Here is a 17,801-nt window from a genome sequence, read left to right as displayed (position 1 = left end):
TCAAAATCTAGTATTTAAAAGATTAGGTTGTGTCGCAACACTTTATACATTTCCTTCATTAAATAGTAGTGGGACAACAAATAACAAATCGGTTTAATTTAAAAACAGTGTTTTGACCATAGATTATTAGTACTGGCTGCAAAATACTAAGCCTTCAATGATGCTTACTAATATGTCTTTAATACTGAGCACTTCTGAGTGTGAACATATTATTTAAATGACAGAAAATTGTCTTTTACCATGAATTCAGAACTAAAAGTATAAACATACCTGCTGGTTTGAGTGTAGACTGAGAAAAAAATGATTTCAGGATATGATCATGTATTTAGGTAATTAGCTACAGCAAATCACACATGTAATGAAGTTTGGATTCACATGAGAAATGTACAGGTGCACTTTTATGATTTCCACAAGTCTACAGGATAAAACATTTGAGTTATCTGAGACCAATTGCTTTTCCAGGATGGATCAATCGATTTTCTTTAGACTAGCTATTACAAACAAAACTGACCTAAGATCGAATGACATGTTGTGTCACAGCAGATCCCAACAGTACACGCCCCATCATGACCCTTATCTACTCTCCTTACAAGAAAGGGAAAAAAGTTGCCTGTCACAGACCCGAATCCATTCTTCAATGCAACATTACCTGGGTGACTCCACCTGCCCTTGGCCCAAAATGTTAGCTATCTAAGAGGGTGAGTGATGACTAGAAGTCAAATATTTGGCTGGGTACACTCAGACTCCTATGAATGAGCCAGTTTCCCTGTAAGCATACTCCAATCAACAGAAACTGCAATGGCTGCAAATAAACATCCATACAGTACTGCATAATGCTGTGGTTATGCTCTGGTTGGCCGTTTAATCCTGCCCATTTTCACAAACCGCACATCCCCCTTACCCAGCAAACACCCGTGCACCATCATTTTCCTCTCTCTTGCACCAAGGGAGACCAATGGCCTCGGAATCGCCTTTCAGACTCTCAGAAGTCACCCACCTTGTACGACTTCCGTTAAACTAAGCCTAAAAGCAAGAATTATCCTCCTGCTTTTATGTAAACCAGCTCCCGTGAAATTTTACTACTGCCCGTATTTTCGGTGTTTGTACAATTTTACTACTGCGGCATTTCTGCTGATATGCGCTGCTGCTGTATTGCCGTGTTGTTCTTAAGTGCTCGCTGCCCCACGGTAATGCTCTTATTTAGGCCTGCAGTACTTGCTCGGTCTGCGCGTAATGCATCGCTGCGCTGCTCCTGTTTCTCCGCTGTCAATGCTGCACATGCTGTTGTGCTGCTCTCCGATCCAGTCGCCCACACCATTCTCCTATAATGTTATCACCGAGAGTCTTGCGCTGATATTGTGCGCTCATTCCTCTCTGCCAGTGCAGTGCCTTCATCTGGTGTCATTTTACTGCGGCGTTTCTGCTGTACTGATTTTCGGTGCTGCTTTGACAGCACGCGTCCGTTGTGCAAAACTAACTTATTGACTTCTGGAAAGCAGCACAGGGAGATATCTCTGGTGACATGGTGATGTATTAATTATTGTTCTGTCCTACTTTTTTTATGAAGTTGAACATCGCATTTTTGAAGTTCAAATCATGATTATGGAGAAGATGGAAAATGAAGTATCGAGACAGCAGTTCCAGTTGTGAATGTTCTAATATACGTAGAAAACAGCACTACAACACTTGCCAAAAAAACAGCTTCACAGTTACACAATATCCAATGTAACAATGTGTTCATACACAGTAGGTATTGTAAACTATATCAGCCACTGTAGATCCAGCAAATTTACACAGCCACTTAATTACACAGGTATGAGGGTCACTTAATGTAAATGTGAATCCAATTTGTGAATTTACTCAAAACATGCTGACGGTGTCAGTGGCAATACCAAGTCTCAGACAATGTCACAGACTTCTAATTATTTTAAAGAACTATGTGTTCATTCCACCAAGTAATGGATTTGGAGTGCATTGGATTGGAACATTTTCCAGCCAAAGCCTTTCAACCTGCGGTGAGTGTATTAATGACATTGCAATCATATCATATTTCCAGACGCACGCCTTATGGGGACACAGGGTCAAAGCTGGAAAAGCAAGGGAAGCACTTTCATTAGTAAGAGGAGGGAATGATCAAAAGATTCTAATCAGTCTTGAGCTCTACCTTTCAGTGTAGGATGCCAGGAGTGTTGCCTTCAACTGAAGAGAAATCAATATGCCACAGCCAGTAGAGAGGATACCAATCTATATATCAGTTATGTGATGGCAAAGCATCATTTTTTGTTAGTATTCTAGCTTGTAAAAAAAAAAAAAAAAAGAAAAGAAAAAAAGAAGAAATTTCAGACTTCTCTTAGCCATACCACCTCCTTGAACCGACCAAAAAATATGGAGCTAATCATCTCCCGATAGGTCGGACAGTGTAGAAGGTTCTCCTCCTAATTGAATGTACAATGATTAAGTATCTGTATTGCACAGAGACCTGTTGTTAATGGACTGTGACTTACAGCAAGTTAGCACCTGAGAACAACAGAGAACACTATGGCAGAGATGATATTATGGGCTACCTTGTCTAAGTGAATACATGCACACTAAGAAAAAAAAGCTGAAATAATATTTAAGTGCACTAGACTTTATGGTCAGTGGGATTGCATTTCGGTTCTCCTGGAATAGCTACAACATTTAAAATGCATAAAATCAGGTGATATGCAGTAAACAGCCACCACCTTCTAAAGGTTCCAAAACATTTTAACAGTGCTAATTAGAAATGAAAAGATCACGTCAGTTTTGCTTGGCTCTTTAGCCCCATTCAATATGACTGGCAGACAATATTCCTCAGATTTACAGTCCTCAGAATAATGGCGAGACATCTGTGTTCTACTAAACTGGCATAAAACACTGTCATCGCTGGGCTAACTGATCACTCTGAGCGTGGAATTCCAGCTAAAATTGCAAATAGACCTTTATGTGCTAATCACATCAGCTGTTAGTTTGCTGAGTTTTGGGAAAGAATACTATACCATCTGTAGCATACAATCACTTTCCAGAATAGGAATGACTGTATACTGCAAATACAAATCCTCCAATTTTAATGAATACAGACTATATATATATATATATAATGTAAAATATATCTGTGATATTTTACTTTCGCAACAATCCAGGTTGTATACACCACTTTGAGTAACTGCTATACTATATATTAAATATCAACATAATATTTAATATATAATATGTATGCACACTATGTACTGCTTCTGTATACCATTTTAATTGAACCGTTCAACACAGCTTAAACACAGTATGTTGCCATGCTGTTCCATAGTTCAAGAAATTGTATTGATTCAAATACATATTGCCATTAAAATCATCATTTTCGTAATTTTGCAGACTGTTACTGTGCATGTATGCCTACCCTGATTGTGCTGTGGGAGGTGGGGGCGGTTGTGGGGGTGTCATGTTAGTAATGCAATGACAAATATGAATGTATGTTTATTTTTGGGTCATTCTTAGTCATACCATATTTCAATTTTAAAGCAACACTGTTCAATGCACAATATACTACAGAATCAAGCAACAAAACACTGCACGTTCATTTACAGCTCTGTGCAATGGCTGATTATGTTCCTAGCTCCTGCATTAACAATGTATTTTTATGTATCTTTTGCTGAATTCATTGCCATTTTGAATAGACCGAATCCCAGTGCATGTTTAAATCGAAGACGAGTCACGGTGTCCTTTTATAAATCAGTCTATTTATAATTAAAAACCAAATAGCATGATAACACAGTACATACGAGAGGAGCTCATGTGATGTAATTAATCTCATTAAGTTAAGCCCTGTGAGCCTGCTGAAGTACTTTACTCACATACGTGCTGCAAGTAAAATGCTTTTCTTTTTTTTTGTCTGAGGATGCAGGTCAGGCCCAATATGACAGCCTTGTAAATATAATAATACCTTTTCACTTCCATCATTCATCCCACATTTGTCACATGATTAAGCATGAACAAACCGCGTATCGTGGCACAGCTGTCCCTGTTATGACCAATGTGCTTACCCTCAAATATATTTTGATTTTCCGGTCATTTTATTGCCATTTAGTCATTTAAGTGGCGTTCACCATATTTCTCAGATATTGCATGTCGGTGTATTCTTGAACACTGCTAAAAAGCCACCTGCCAATTGGATTAAAATCCTCATGCTCAACTGGAAACTCTTTTTCACTCCCTACAGTACGAAACCTGAACCAAAACAAGAGAAAAGACGGTCACGCTGAACCTGGCGATGAATCATATTTTCCTTTTTTTTTTTTTTTTTATTAGATTTTGTCACGAAGCACTTATAAAGCGATGTCACTAACGAGATTCAATTATTCACTTTGATTTTTGTTCTTTCTTGTCCCATGATGACTTCCACTTGTCGGTGAGTTCTGTCATTGCTAAATAGTCCAATTCATGAAATACCTTGTCTATGGCAGATACAGTAGGGCATCTGAGCACTCTGAGCTTCTTTAAGCTTCAGCACTCCTGCCTAACAGAGCTGTCATCACATGGAGCGATTTCACAGCAAACAAAAGCCACAGAGTCCTCTGGGCTTGCATGTTTTATGCTGCCCTTCTTAAGTGATGATTTAAGCTGGTCTTTTTAGCGTCTTTTCTGCTCCCCCTGCAGAGCACTGGTCCAGGTGTAGCCAGCCATGCAGGCCCTTTGGAGACAGACATCCCTTCGGCAACCCGCTGACACGGCCAATCCAGTGTGATTTTACCTGGCAGACTGTGTCCTCCATACTTCAGTTGGTTTTTGCAAGAATGGTAGTCTAAGGGACAGGGTTAGCCTGGTGATCCCCAGGATGCACTGAAGGTATCCTATGTGGAATACCTCAAGCTATTTGTTGCGGCAGCTGCAGATGGTCCATGTTTTCCAGCTACACAGGAGTGCCGTGATACAGACTGCCTGACAGGTGAAGGTGTGGGTCTTCATTTTAAAAAAGAACTTCTTCCGCAGTTTGTCAAGAGACAGAAGCTTGCGTGAACCAGTTATTTTATTTCATTTAATTTATGTCAATGATCATTGTTGCAGTCCTCAGAAAGCATACCTCCAAGGTATCTGAATCATGAGAGTATTCAGAGTGGCTCATCAATGATAAAGATGGCCGCCACTTATTGAGGGCTAGACCGCCAATGGCAAACTTTATTGGTCTTAGCGGCATTTACTGAAAATCCGATCCTGTTCTAGGACTGAAAAGCAGCTGCAAGAGTAGACTGCAGGGCCTCTGGTGTTTGCCGCAAGTGCACAGTCATCAACATGCAGCAGATCAAGCATATGCTCTGACAGTAGTTCTGTTGCAGCTTGAAGTCTCTTGATGTTAAAAAAGCTTCCATCCAGACTGAAATCTACCGTGACCTCACTGTTATCTTCTATACCCTTGTGGAGTAGCAGAGGAACACATAAGGAAGATACTGAAAAGCACTGGTGCAAGTATGAACCCATGCCTTACGCCAATGTGCACTCTAAAGGGTCTGGACACTTGTCCTTCAATGATATGATCACACAGGCAATTGTTCCCTTGTGGAACTGGCACAGACTGTTCAGAAAACTTTGCTGGGAAGCCAAACTTGAGCAGGACTTCCCAGAGGAATTCTCTGTTAACCGTGTCAAATGCTTTAGAGAGTCCACAAAGGTTATAAACAGGTCTTGGTATTGTTCCCGGAAGTTGCTGTTCAGTGAATATCATGTCCACAGTGCTCCTGTTTTTCCGAAAACCACATTATGAATCTGGCAGCAGGTGTTCAGTGACGCTCTGCACCAATCTGTGTAGCTTCACAAGCACCTTGCCACCTGCAGCTAGGAGTGATTTGCCCTGCCTTTTGCCACAGCTGGACTTATCCCCCTTGTCTTAAAATGGTGATGCTGTATCCCTCCATTATTGGGGTACAGTTTCAAATTTCCACACATCAATGATAAACTGGTGTAGTCTCCTAGTACAGAAGAGGCCATCCTGTTTGAGTATTTTCAGCAGAGATGGCATCAAGACCAGGGGTCTTTTTGCTTTACAGGGACTTGGATTTTTAAGAAGGTTGGTGGGAGATCCGGCAATTCTTTCACAGTCAAAGGGTCGATTGGGGAAGGGCGATTGAGAAGGGCTTCAAAGTATCCAGCCCATCTCTGTAAGATATGCTTTTCATCTTTTACTGTATGAGGACCTGACCATCAGCCGATTCGAAGGGGGGATGAGCAAGAAGCTTTGGGCCATGAATAGTTTTCACAGCATAAAGTGTGTGCTATGCTGATTAGCACTATATTTATTTATAACAACCAACATAAACCACATCCTCAGAGTATATCATTAAGAGGCTACACTACTACAGAGGCCTGGCCTGGGATATTGATCATTATCACTGAGGTATTACATACAGCACTGCGGTGTGAGGCTGCTAAGACTGAGGTTAATAAGGCAACATTGCGCATTTACAAGGACCTTATAACCTTGGCAGTATAGTCATTTGGCTGTGCTGTCAGCTGGGAGACAACAGGTCATGTGCCAGCATGATTACTTTTTACCACACAAACTACACGATTCAACAGCGCATTATTTAATTACCTGACCCGATGTAGAATTCAGCTGAACTAAAACTAATTATCATAATATGTACATTCAATTATTGATCTGTAGCACATGCACTGGTGTATGACGAGACATTGGGAAAAACCCACAGTTTTAGCTTTTCTGAATTTCACGTGTTGGTATTTAATTTCATTGGTTTTTTTCATAAATGTAAATTACATTTCTGTTGTTGCAATCCAATCACAGCTAGCTCCCAACAAATGCCATTTTGGCTAATTTGCTTAATTCAAAACAAACATTATGTGCTCACGCCTGGCTTATAATGATTTCTTTGTTCTGCTGTGATTTGTGCATTAGCATACTTGGTGCTAATCATTTTTAACATTTTAAAAATATGTCTAACATCTTTTAAATGGTTTCATTTACTGTATAGTAAGAACACAATAAAGACAATTCCCAGATTATCAACTCATTTTTCTCAAAATGAAACCCTGTACAGGGTCAAATGAAACCCTTTAATTCTAAGCTCTCACAATATGAATCAAAGTAGCATGGGCCATTATGCTTAAATTGTACTGTATCGCAGTATAGTTTGGAAAGAATATTATATTATCAAATGTGACAATTTTTCCATATAAATGTGTAGTAAATAGATATTCTACAACACTCTAATGTTTTGGTAGTGTGGGCCATAGACTCTGTCAGCTAACCCCTACACAGGGCGACTGCCAAAAACATAGGCTGGCAGAGCAATGGCACAGTCCAGCACATTATAGGCACATTATAGTGCTCATTATGTATCTTTCAGTCACCATCACAATTCTAATTAAATATACAGAAAATAAGAGAGGGACAGCTTCATTAATTATTAAGGTTAGCTTTATCAAAAACAGTTCTAAAATTGGCTAAATATGAATGTATTTACAAAGTGAATAGTACTGAAGCAAAAGGTGACATCTGGTGTTTGACTGCAGAGATTACAACACGCAGGTGGATTTGTACAGTGATCTGATTATCGTAAGATCCACTGTTTTAATCTTCAGACTTTATAAACTATAACAAGGTGTATGTTCACAAAAGGGGTGGTTCCAAGTGACTTGTGTACCTGTGTAATTACACTGTAAATGTGACAGGAGGTACAGTATATCTACTGTATAAGAACACAATGCTTACTGTTAAGCCTGTATGCAGTTACAGTATAATTCTGTAAAAAGTGTTGCTTTCTACAGCAGGTCAGTCACCACACTGTAACAATCTTGCGTTAATAGCGAGCTGAATCATTCTTCTGTTATTCCACAATCATCATACAAACTTCTGACCTTTAAAGTTCAACATTTAATGTTGAAATACAGTTTTAACAACTGCACGTGCACTGACGCAATATGTATCTACAGTCTACTTCAGGTACACTGTAGTTACAGAAGACTAAAAGATGTTTAAGGGCCACTCCATTAAAAGTGGGACCAAACTAAATTGCATAAATGTACTGATTTCATCTTTCATGTCTGCAACCCTGCTTTGTCATATAGACTCTGTATCTTCTTTTTCACTCAGTCTATCCTTTCTGCCTCTCATTCTTTGTCAACACAGGCGATTCCACATGTTCTCCCAGCTTAAAGTGACACTTGACAAAATGAACAGGTGATATTTAATTAATAGGCACGCTTGCCCAACCCTGATTGCATTGTTCTTCCTCCCCCTTAGCAACTGACCTGTACTGAGAACTCAATCAAATGAATGCAAAGCGATTATTAAAATGTCAAGTCTCACTCTACTTAATTGAAGAATACTGTACACACCAAATGCTCAAATGAACACTCAAGAAAGGAGGTAATACTTCTTTTTGCTATCATACTCATTTTAACGCACAGGCTCAAACAATAAACCAAAAAAATCCTAGATATATAAAACAAACGGATGACAACAGCAAGAAGAAGAAGAATAAGGGATAATGCTAATAAATCACCATCATCATAAAAAACAAGAATCTGAAACTATGGCTACAGGCAACAAAAGCAGAAAATTGGTAACCTAACTCTTTTCAGGAACTCCTAAACAAATTTAGAAATACCCTACCATGACATCAGCTGCAACCATGATTTACAAAAGAAGGATGATAGAGGCTATTTTGCAAACATAACATCCAAATTAAAGTCGCTTGGCTTCCAGAATTGGCCTGTAAAAAATAACGCCTTAACCAGAGGGCTGTGCTAGAACTGCAGCCACAAATCCTGCCGCACAAACCCTTTCAAAACCTGCTACATTTTTAATCAAATCCACAGCAACCAAAACATTGGACTGACACTATATTTGTCACCAAAAACCTTCATAGTAATATCTCAGGTAATACAGTCAAATTATCCAACGTCGTTCAGATGACAATGGTATTATATACCTAAAGTAGGGATATAATATCTACTATTAGCAGCTCAAACGGAAGCGCTTGTCCACTATTTAAAAAAATTAAAAGGGACTTAAACACAGTTATTCAGTACTTAAAAGCATAATTTCATACTGAAACATCAGTGAGTGGTGGGAGATTATGGAGACTGAATACTAAAGAGGTTGTCACTGAAAAAAAGGTTGTGCTTAATTGAGGGAAAATTGACTAATCCTTTTCTCTTCAGGAAAAAGGGGTGATCCATGGTACATCTGGGCACATGGCAGTCCAAAGTGTGGTTGTTGCTGGGCCCTGCGATGAAAGCACTTAAAAACCCCTGATGTTGATGCGTTTCTACAGAGGGCAGGAAGTTTTCAAGGGCTTACTGACTCTCAGGAGATGTAAAGAGCCAATCTGACCATCTTAAAGTTACTGTGCCCTGTATTAAAGGGAAATCAATGTTCCACATCTATCAACTGAAAAAAGTCAAATATTCTCTGTATAGACTGATGCATAATATTCCTCAGGGTTGAGGTCAATTCCAGCTAATTCACAAAATTAACTGAAATTCAATTAACGAATTGAAATTAATTACAAATTGAATTTCAATTCATATCCCAAATTGTAAATGGAACTGACACCAACTCCAATATCCACTGACTTCATTTAATTTCAGGATAGATATCGGATTTACCAGTAACTGTAGGTACCATTCATTTCAAGTTCATAGTCAAATTATGTCAGGTTAAACATCACAAGCATTGGCCAACTCCAGAAACATTTTATACACAAAAAACTACTTCAGGGAAAGGATGTATGGCAACAACAAGGCAACAAATAATTGCACAACCAAAAAAGACAGAGGCTCTCAGGTATTCTGGACAAATGGGGTTGAGGAGGGGGGTACCAGCAAAACCACTTTAGAGGTCAAAATACTGTCTGCCTGCACTAACTGATGTCAATTGCTGTGCATTTGAGCTCATATAATTGTCAATGTTCTTACAGAAATAACACAAAACATGTCAGCAAAATATCTCAGCAGGTCTCATAATGAGATTTATTCAAACACACAACAGCTACCTGAGACATGACTATGTGTCGTGTCAGCTGTTGAAAACCAGGTGTAAACTATGTGTCAGGAGAAACATTCAAGAGATGAAAGAAGAGAAGTCAAGAGTACAGAAGAGAACAGAATGGAGGAGAATCAAATACAATGACTGTGCATATTGTGTGTAGCCTCTAAAGAGCCATAACGAAAAACCCAGGATCTGTATATGATTAATTCATCTGAAGAAGCAGCCGTTTAAATTACAAGGGATGAAAAATGGTGAGCAGTCAGAACAACCGTACTATTTGCATTTCAGTTCTAAATGCACGCATTACTGCTGTATACGAAGGCTTCTTGGGACTTGCCGTACCACTCTCTTTAACTTTTGGGGGATTGTACCAATGGCATATCACCAAGACATGGCAAGAGAGCCTCTTCAGAACCTGGTCACACTCAAAAATAACCTTTTAATAATGTTTACAGCGTTATTTAAAATGATGTCTTCATTGACATCATTTTTAATACTTAATTAGTAATACCATGCAAACCTGTGAATGCAAATGCACATTTTCACACTGACTAGTAATGCTTGTAATAAATTGGTCCCAGAGTCAAGATAAAAAAACAAGAGCATTCAAATTAAGCACAAAATAGTTGACAAGCTATGAACAAAAATAGGTGCTTGCAAAACAAGATCACAATTCCAGATAATTTATAAAAACAGTGTTTTTTCCACTCCCTGTCACGCAAAATAAATATACTAATTGGAGACATTTTCTGCATTCCAAAAGCAGGCATACACTTCAATGCCCAAGTGAAAATGTGTACTGTTTCTGGGTGTTTCAGAAAAGACGTAAATCAAAGCATAGCAGTTCAGTCCTGACAGACATTAAAATCCGACTGCATTTGCCTGTCTCACTTTCTAAGGGCCAGCCATCCTGCTTGTTTCATTGAGATATTACAGCATTGAGAAAGTGCACTTGTGAAGAGGAAGCGGCTGCAGACAGAAGTCTTTTTGTTTCTCTCTATCTAGCAACATTAACTCCTGGCAGTCTGAATGTCAACTTTCAAGTCAAGAAGCATTAATTATGAGAGTTCTTTTATATAAAAGACCCGCATACAAACGTACAGTTTATCAGAAGTACTATTAACACACGGGACAAAAAAGACAGAGTGACTGTGTGCTCCTGCATGTGTGTGTGTGTGTGTGAGAGAGTGTGTGTGTGCGTGTGTCTGTTTATGCTTGTGTGCGAGTGTATGTGTGTGTGTGAGAGTGAGTGTGTGTGTGTGTGCGTATGTGTGATGTAAGAGTATTAGTGTGTGTTTGTACTGTTGTGCGTGAGTCAGAGTGTGTGTTAGTGAAATATGTGATGAAAGAGCATTCAGTCTTTTACCTCTTAGAGCTTCCTGAATCGAGGTCAGCCTGCTCTGATGCGGGTCGACTGAACGGCTGAGCAACCATACCTCTGATGTCTCCTCTGGATGGAGCAGTCCCTCTCATACAGATGAATCACATTCCCATACTTATCGCCTGAAATAGAGAAATAACAGAGAGGTAAGACGGTGGATAAGAGCCTGAGGGGAAGGAAGGGGAGGGACGAAGAGCAGGAACGTCAGAAGAGAAAGAGCAAGATCAGAATAAAGGAGGCAGTATGGGAAAGGGAGAGAAGGGGAACATGGAAAAAAGAAGAGAACTGAATTCACGCCACGTGCTTGGTGCCGAAATGTCTGAAATGTTTCACCCAGCCTTTTACAAAACTTTAACAGCAGTGCTACCCAAAAAAAGAGCATTGATAACAAAAGCATTTGTGGCACTGAATGACTAATACAGACCGATAGTGTTCATTGTACCCAACATGTTAGATAACATCCAGATGATTAATGACAGATCTATATTTAGCATCGCATTCGGTGACACTCAAAACAAGACGTGTTAGAAACAACACGTAACGTGTCATTTTGCAGCACACCTCCATGTATAGTTAAAGCAACACATTGTGTTATTTTTAGCATAGTCGGCGTTAAAAAAAAGTCTCCCCTTGTAACACATTCATTGCTCATTCGCAACACAAAGTAGTAACTTTGACACAAAATGTGTCGAAGGTAACACAAGAATAGTAACACAAAAAGTGTGTTGGATATCAACACATCCTCGTAGAGGGCGGACGGTCAGAGTGTGTCATCACCCTCACAAACTCACCCAGAATCTGCACTTCAATGTGTCTGGGCTTCTCTATGAACTTCTCCACAAAGAGAGCGCCATTCCCGAAAGCAGTCAAAGCCTCAGAGTATGCACGCTGATAATTTTCCTCAAGTTCCTGCATATAAAACAAGACCAACCAATCAATCAACCAATCAGTGAGACCATGCACGCAAGCTATCAATTTAGCAATCATTCCCTCTCTATCTCTTGCCCTGACAGAAATCACTTAAGCAATAAACTTCATAACTGAAATACGGCATCAACAAAATCATACTGAGAGCAAAATATTTTTCAAGTAGCACCCATGTACAAAATTGAATTTACCAACAAAGAAAATGTATTCTATTAAACCACCTCTTTCATTGTTCCCAATACAGAAAATATTTTTCATCCTCATTATATTTGCAGACCTATGGGATGCATACTAATATGCATGGTAATATGCCCATAAAGAGAAACTAGAAAAAAGGCTTTTGAAAGCTTACAATTGAAAGGACTAGGAGACAGTACAAAACTGTGGGAGTTATGCCCCCGCAATAACAACGATCAGAGAGTATATTAGCTGGCCCTGCCTTAGGCAAGCGGACTAATTATCTTATGAATGTCATGAAAATATTTGACTATAATTGGTGACCGGGCAGAGAATCCGGTCCCTGTTAGATAGTTGTATACTGCCCTGCCCGATTAATGAATGCACAATGTATTTAAAATGATATCATCCTCAAAATGTAATAATTCAGAGGATATTTCTAATTTTGCCATTGTCCTCTTTCACCTCACATGCTGGCCTCACCCCACACAATGACATCATGCTACCTCACATCCTGTCCCTTGTCCCATCGGCCCCTCACCTCATACTCCCGCACAACCCTCATGCCCCTGCCGCCGCCCCCGTAGGCGGCCTTGAAGATGATGGGGAAGCCGTAGGTTTGGGCGAACTGCTGGGCCTCCTTCAGGGAGGAGATGGGGCCGTCAGTCCCTGGGACCACAGGCACTCCTGTGCGCAGAGGGACAGAAGAACACAGGCGCTGTACTGTATGTGCGATGCCTCACAGAGCCAAGGCAAACTGATAAAAAAATCATTCAGCATCAAAGACGATATCTGTGAGTGCTTTTCATTCACAGGTCTGACTGGACATTTTAAAATAAGTCTGTCACCCCGCCACCCCCGCACAACAGATGGTATGCAGCAGACTACGCGAGCTAAATGCTATAGCTGTGTTTTTTCGCATTTTCTGTTATGACATTTTGTCATGGTGTTGAAGGTTCAGATATGATGTGTTGTCAGATGTCTGTCACCTGGAGCAATTTAAAAAGTTTCTCAAGAGTGAACAAGATTACTCTGTAGTACATTGTTCTTGCTACGATTCAAGTATTGAATACTATTTCGCAACTCCCTTAGGGTATACATTCAACACCATGTAGAAATTCAGTAAACATTTTCCCTTCACAAAGGAATCCCTCTTTTGTCATTTATTTTGCAGCATTATTCCATTGTGTAATTGGGGTATGAAAATTTTCTCAATTGTAATAAGAATACTCTTTAAATAATAATAATAATAATTTTATTTATATAGCGCTTATCAGAATATGGGGCTCAAAGCGTTTTCCTAACCAATAGGGAAAAAATAGGATAAAATAAACAAAAGTAATAAGGTAAAATTAGACCAACAGAGACAGTATTGAAAAGGATAAGAGAATATTGAAAAACACAATAAAATAAAAATAACAACAAAAAACTGAAACATCATTCACCCAAAGGCCAATCTTAAAAAAAAGGCATTTTTAAAAGTGACTTCAAACTTTCAAGTGTCTCTGCCTTTCTAATGTTAACAGCGATTGAATTCCAGAGCTTGGGAGCCCTCACAGAGAAGGTGCTGTCAACTTCAGTTTTTAGTCCAGAGAACAGTAAGGAGATCACTCTATGAGGACCAGAGCAATCTCCCAGAACTATAGCACTAGAAGATCAGAAATAGGGGTAGGTGCTAGGGCCATGCAAAGCTTTAAACGTCATTAATCAAATTTTTAAAACAATTCTAAAAAAAGACAAGAAGCTAGCAGAGTTTGGAAAGGATTGTGGTGTTATGTGTCCTTTTAGTACTCTTAAGCAAAACTCTAGCTGCTGAATTTTGGACGAGCTAGAGCCTAGACAGGGCATGATTACATAAACTGGCACAGTTTCAGTAATCTAACTGAGATGAGATAAAAGCAGGAATCATTTTCTCAGTATCGGAAAGAGATAAACATGGTCTAATCTTAGCTACGTTCCTGAGCTGAGGGAAGCAAGATTCCACTACCTTCTTAATACGAGACTCGAAATTTAGATTAAAATCAAAAATAACCTTGAGGTTCCAAGGATTCACATTCAATCTGAGAGTGTTCAAGTTATGGGATGTAAGTTCAGACTCAGTGTTGGGAGCAATAATTAAAACCTCAGTCTTATCTCTGTTTAGCTACAGATCATTTTGGGCCATCCCGCAACTGATGTCAAATACGCAATCATGAAGAGTAGCTAATCTAGCCATTTAATTCAGCTTGACAGAGAGGTAAAGCTGTGTCATCAGCATAAAAAATGAAAAGATATGCTATGTTCAGAAATGATATGGCCAAGCGGGAGCATATAAATAGAAAACTAAACTGGCCTCAGAACAGACCCCTGAGGCACACCACATGTAATGGGGGCTGGCGAGGCTACAAACTCACCAATGGGGACCAAGAACTGTCTTCCGGTGAGATAAGAACCAAACCACTTCAGGGCAGTATACTTAATACACATCCAGTCTCTAAGGCGGTTGATTAAAATAGAATTATCAAACATATCAAAGGCACTGAGATCTAGCAATACCAGTACTGAGCAAGCACCATTATCTGCATTTAAAAAGAGATTATTAGTTACTTTAAAAATAACTGTTTCAGTGCTATGAACTGCACAAAAACCAGATAGAAATTTTCCAAATAGATTATTACAATTCATAAAATAACTGCATCAAAACCACCTTTTAAAGTACCTTTGAAAGAAATCCTCATTTTGAGATTGGCCTATAATTGTTTAGGACAGTGGAACCTAGATTAGGTTTCTTCAAAAGAGGCTGAACAATGGCATATTTACGGCAAGTAGGAACAGAGCCTGTCATCAGAGAGCTGTTAATAATTGAGAGAATGTCAGGGTAAACAGTTTCAATAACCTCCTCCAAGGAGTCTAGCAGGGACAATGTCCCTAGGCCATGTGGATGGTTTTAAGTGTGCTACTATATCCAGGAAATCCTCGGGTGATAAAACTCAAAACAACAGAATTCAGTTATCACCTGGTGAATAACATTTATATTGTTTGGAGGGGAAGAAATCTGACCTCTGATATTGACAAAGAAAGACATAAACATTTCACATAACTCAAAAGAAGATTCCATTTTGATGATGGATTAACAACGCTATCGATGGTATTGAAAAGGACTCTTGAGTTGTGGCTATTTCCAGACATCAAATTGGAGAAGTACTTTGCCCTCGCACCCTTAACCGAAGTATTAATTTTAAGTATACGATCCTTCAAAAGGCTGTAATGAACTTGGAGGCTTTCCACAATCCCTTTTTAAGGAGCGTATAAGAGTAAGATTTAGTCTTGGTTTTGAATGGTGCGACTGCATCCAGGGTAGACAGGCAAAGATCATTAAAATCATCCACTAAATCATCAGTCAAATGAGGCTGGGGCAACCCAGCATGTGAAGCCGCAAAAACAGCCGTAAAACGTTCAGCAGTTCGAAGTTAATGAGGCGAGAGCAAACAGAGCTTCGATGATTGACTGGAACAGAAAGATGAATATCACAGATTACACATATAAACAGAAACACATATATCCTTTGTGATTACATTGTTCAGGTTCAAGCCAAGAGACAAAACAAGACTAAGGATGTGACCACAATAATGTTCTGTCACATTTACAAATTCAGACACAAGTGCATTAGAAGTATCATCAACATAAATGCTGAAATCACCAATAATCTTTTGTCAGAACCCCATCTGACATACATACTTAGAATTGTGCAAGAACTGTTTGGGCAGTCTGTACACTACCGCACAAAAAATTGGCAAAAAACCATGAAAACTGAATGCAAGTAATTCAAAGGAGATGAAATCATCAAAGGAGCCAGGGCAGCACTTCAGGTTATTCCTGTGAAAAATGGTCAGACCCCCTCCATGACCAAGAGTTCTAGATTTGCTCATATATTTAAAATGTGGATGACAGATTTCAATGAGCTGTGTTCATCAGTTTTTAGCCAAAATTCAGTAAGAGTTTTTAAAAAGTCTAGATCTTCAGAGATCATATAGTCATTAACAATAAAAGCTTCATTGCTCAATGATCTGACGTTGAGAAGTCCGAACCTGGTTTTGTACCATAGTGCTTACATTTACCCAATTGTTCAAATTAGCACATGAAACCCCAAAAAACCCTTTTATGCCTCTGGGTAATTATAGTTTTGATTGGTAATAAATTATCAGCAACACTTAGCAGTGGGACTCAGTGCAGTGATTAATCGCTAACAACCCAGAAGAGCTCATGGACTACACAATGCTCAACAGATTTGAACGCATTCATTTCTGTGGAGAGAAAATAAATCTGTTCTACGCTACTTCATGCAATTCTGTTGTTCGTACTCCGTGTCAGGACTCAGGAGGACGAGCCGGTCGGTGCGCTGCGTACATACCGGCTCGGATGGCGATGGCGCGAGCCTCAACTTTGTCCCCCATCTTGCGCACCACCTCGGGGGTCGGCCCGATGAACCGCACCCCCGCGTCGGCGCACGCCTGTGCGAAGTCCGAGCGCTCCGACAGGAAGCCGTATCCGGGATGGATGGCATCGACGTTGTTGGCCTAGCGGAAGGGGCGTGGGAAGTCGGGGTCAAATAGTGTATCGGTATGGCGCACCGGTGGCGAGAAGACAAATATGCCGTCAGCCGGTGATCCATCATTCCGTCAATATGGCCAATTTGTTGTGCAGATAAGGCCTCATTATGCAGAGAGCCGGTGTAAAAGGACAGGGGGAGCAGCAAGCAGGCATCGGCACGAGCATTGAAAAAGAATAAGGAAGAAACCGGGATCACAGCTGCACAGTCCATCAGGTTAAAGGGCATACTTTTGATCTGGGAGAAGAAAAAAACTAATGGTTTGTACCTCAGACTCACAAGGGGATTGAACTAGATGTGTTTTTGACAATTTTGCTGATTTTAAGGGTCACATACTTGTGGGCTTGAAATTATTACATAAAATTTTAGAAAATGTGTACATGTCTAAATATAAAAGTGACTGACAGCAGTGCATATTTAATATGACAAACAGAGGCTTGTTGCTATGATAACAAGACCAGGTCAAAACCTAGCATATGGCTGGACCGGCGACCAATGGTGTAACTTCATAACTCGGCCGACCAATGGTGTAACTTCATCACTCAGTGACTTAGTCATAGACATTCGCGTTTGTAGGGTTGGCCCCACTGTTGCAGTCCAGCCAAAAATAGAAATATGAAGGTAAAAGTAGAGGTAGAAGTTAGACCAACAACAAAAAAAAAATGGCTGAGATAAATATCACAGATCAGAGCATGGTTAAACGGATATGT

At 39.7% G+C, this 17,801-nt stretch overlaps 1 protein-coding gene across 1 annotated transcript in view; it reads right to left on the bottom strand.

Annotated features, from left to right (window-relative positions):
* The window catches only part of LOC135251959 (pyruvate carboxylase, mitochondrial-like), a 133,168-nt gene that overhangs the window by 98,296 nt on the left and 17,071 nt on the right, over window positions 1-17,801 (bottom strand). The window contains exons 4-8 of the mRNA XM_064329839.1: window positions 16,894-17,059; window positions 13,045-13,190; window positions 12,191-12,308; window positions 11,455-11,521; window positions 4,235-4,239 (exon numbers count right to left, since the gene is read on the bottom strand). Coding sequence (XP_064185909.1) covers window positions 4,235-4,239; window positions 11,455-11,521; window positions 12,191-12,308; window positions 13,045-13,190; window positions 16,894-17,059 — 502 coding nt within the window. The remainder of the gene's footprint in view (window positions 1-4,234; window positions 4,240-11,454; window positions 11,522-12,190; window positions 12,309-13,044; window positions 13,191-16,893; window positions 17,060-17,801) is intronic.

The sequence above is a fragment of the Anguilla rostrata genome, chromosome 3 (assembly GCF_018555375.3).
Source record: "Anguilla rostrata isolate EN2019 chromosome 3, ASM1855537v3, whole genome shotgun sequence".
In the NCBI taxonomy this organism is placed as follows: Eukaryota; Metazoa; Chordata; class Actinopteri; order Anguilliformes; family Anguillidae; genus Anguilla; species Anguilla rostrata.
The sequence above is the reverse complement of the archived record's forward strand: the minus strand, read 5'-3'. Positions and strand labels throughout refer to the sequence as shown.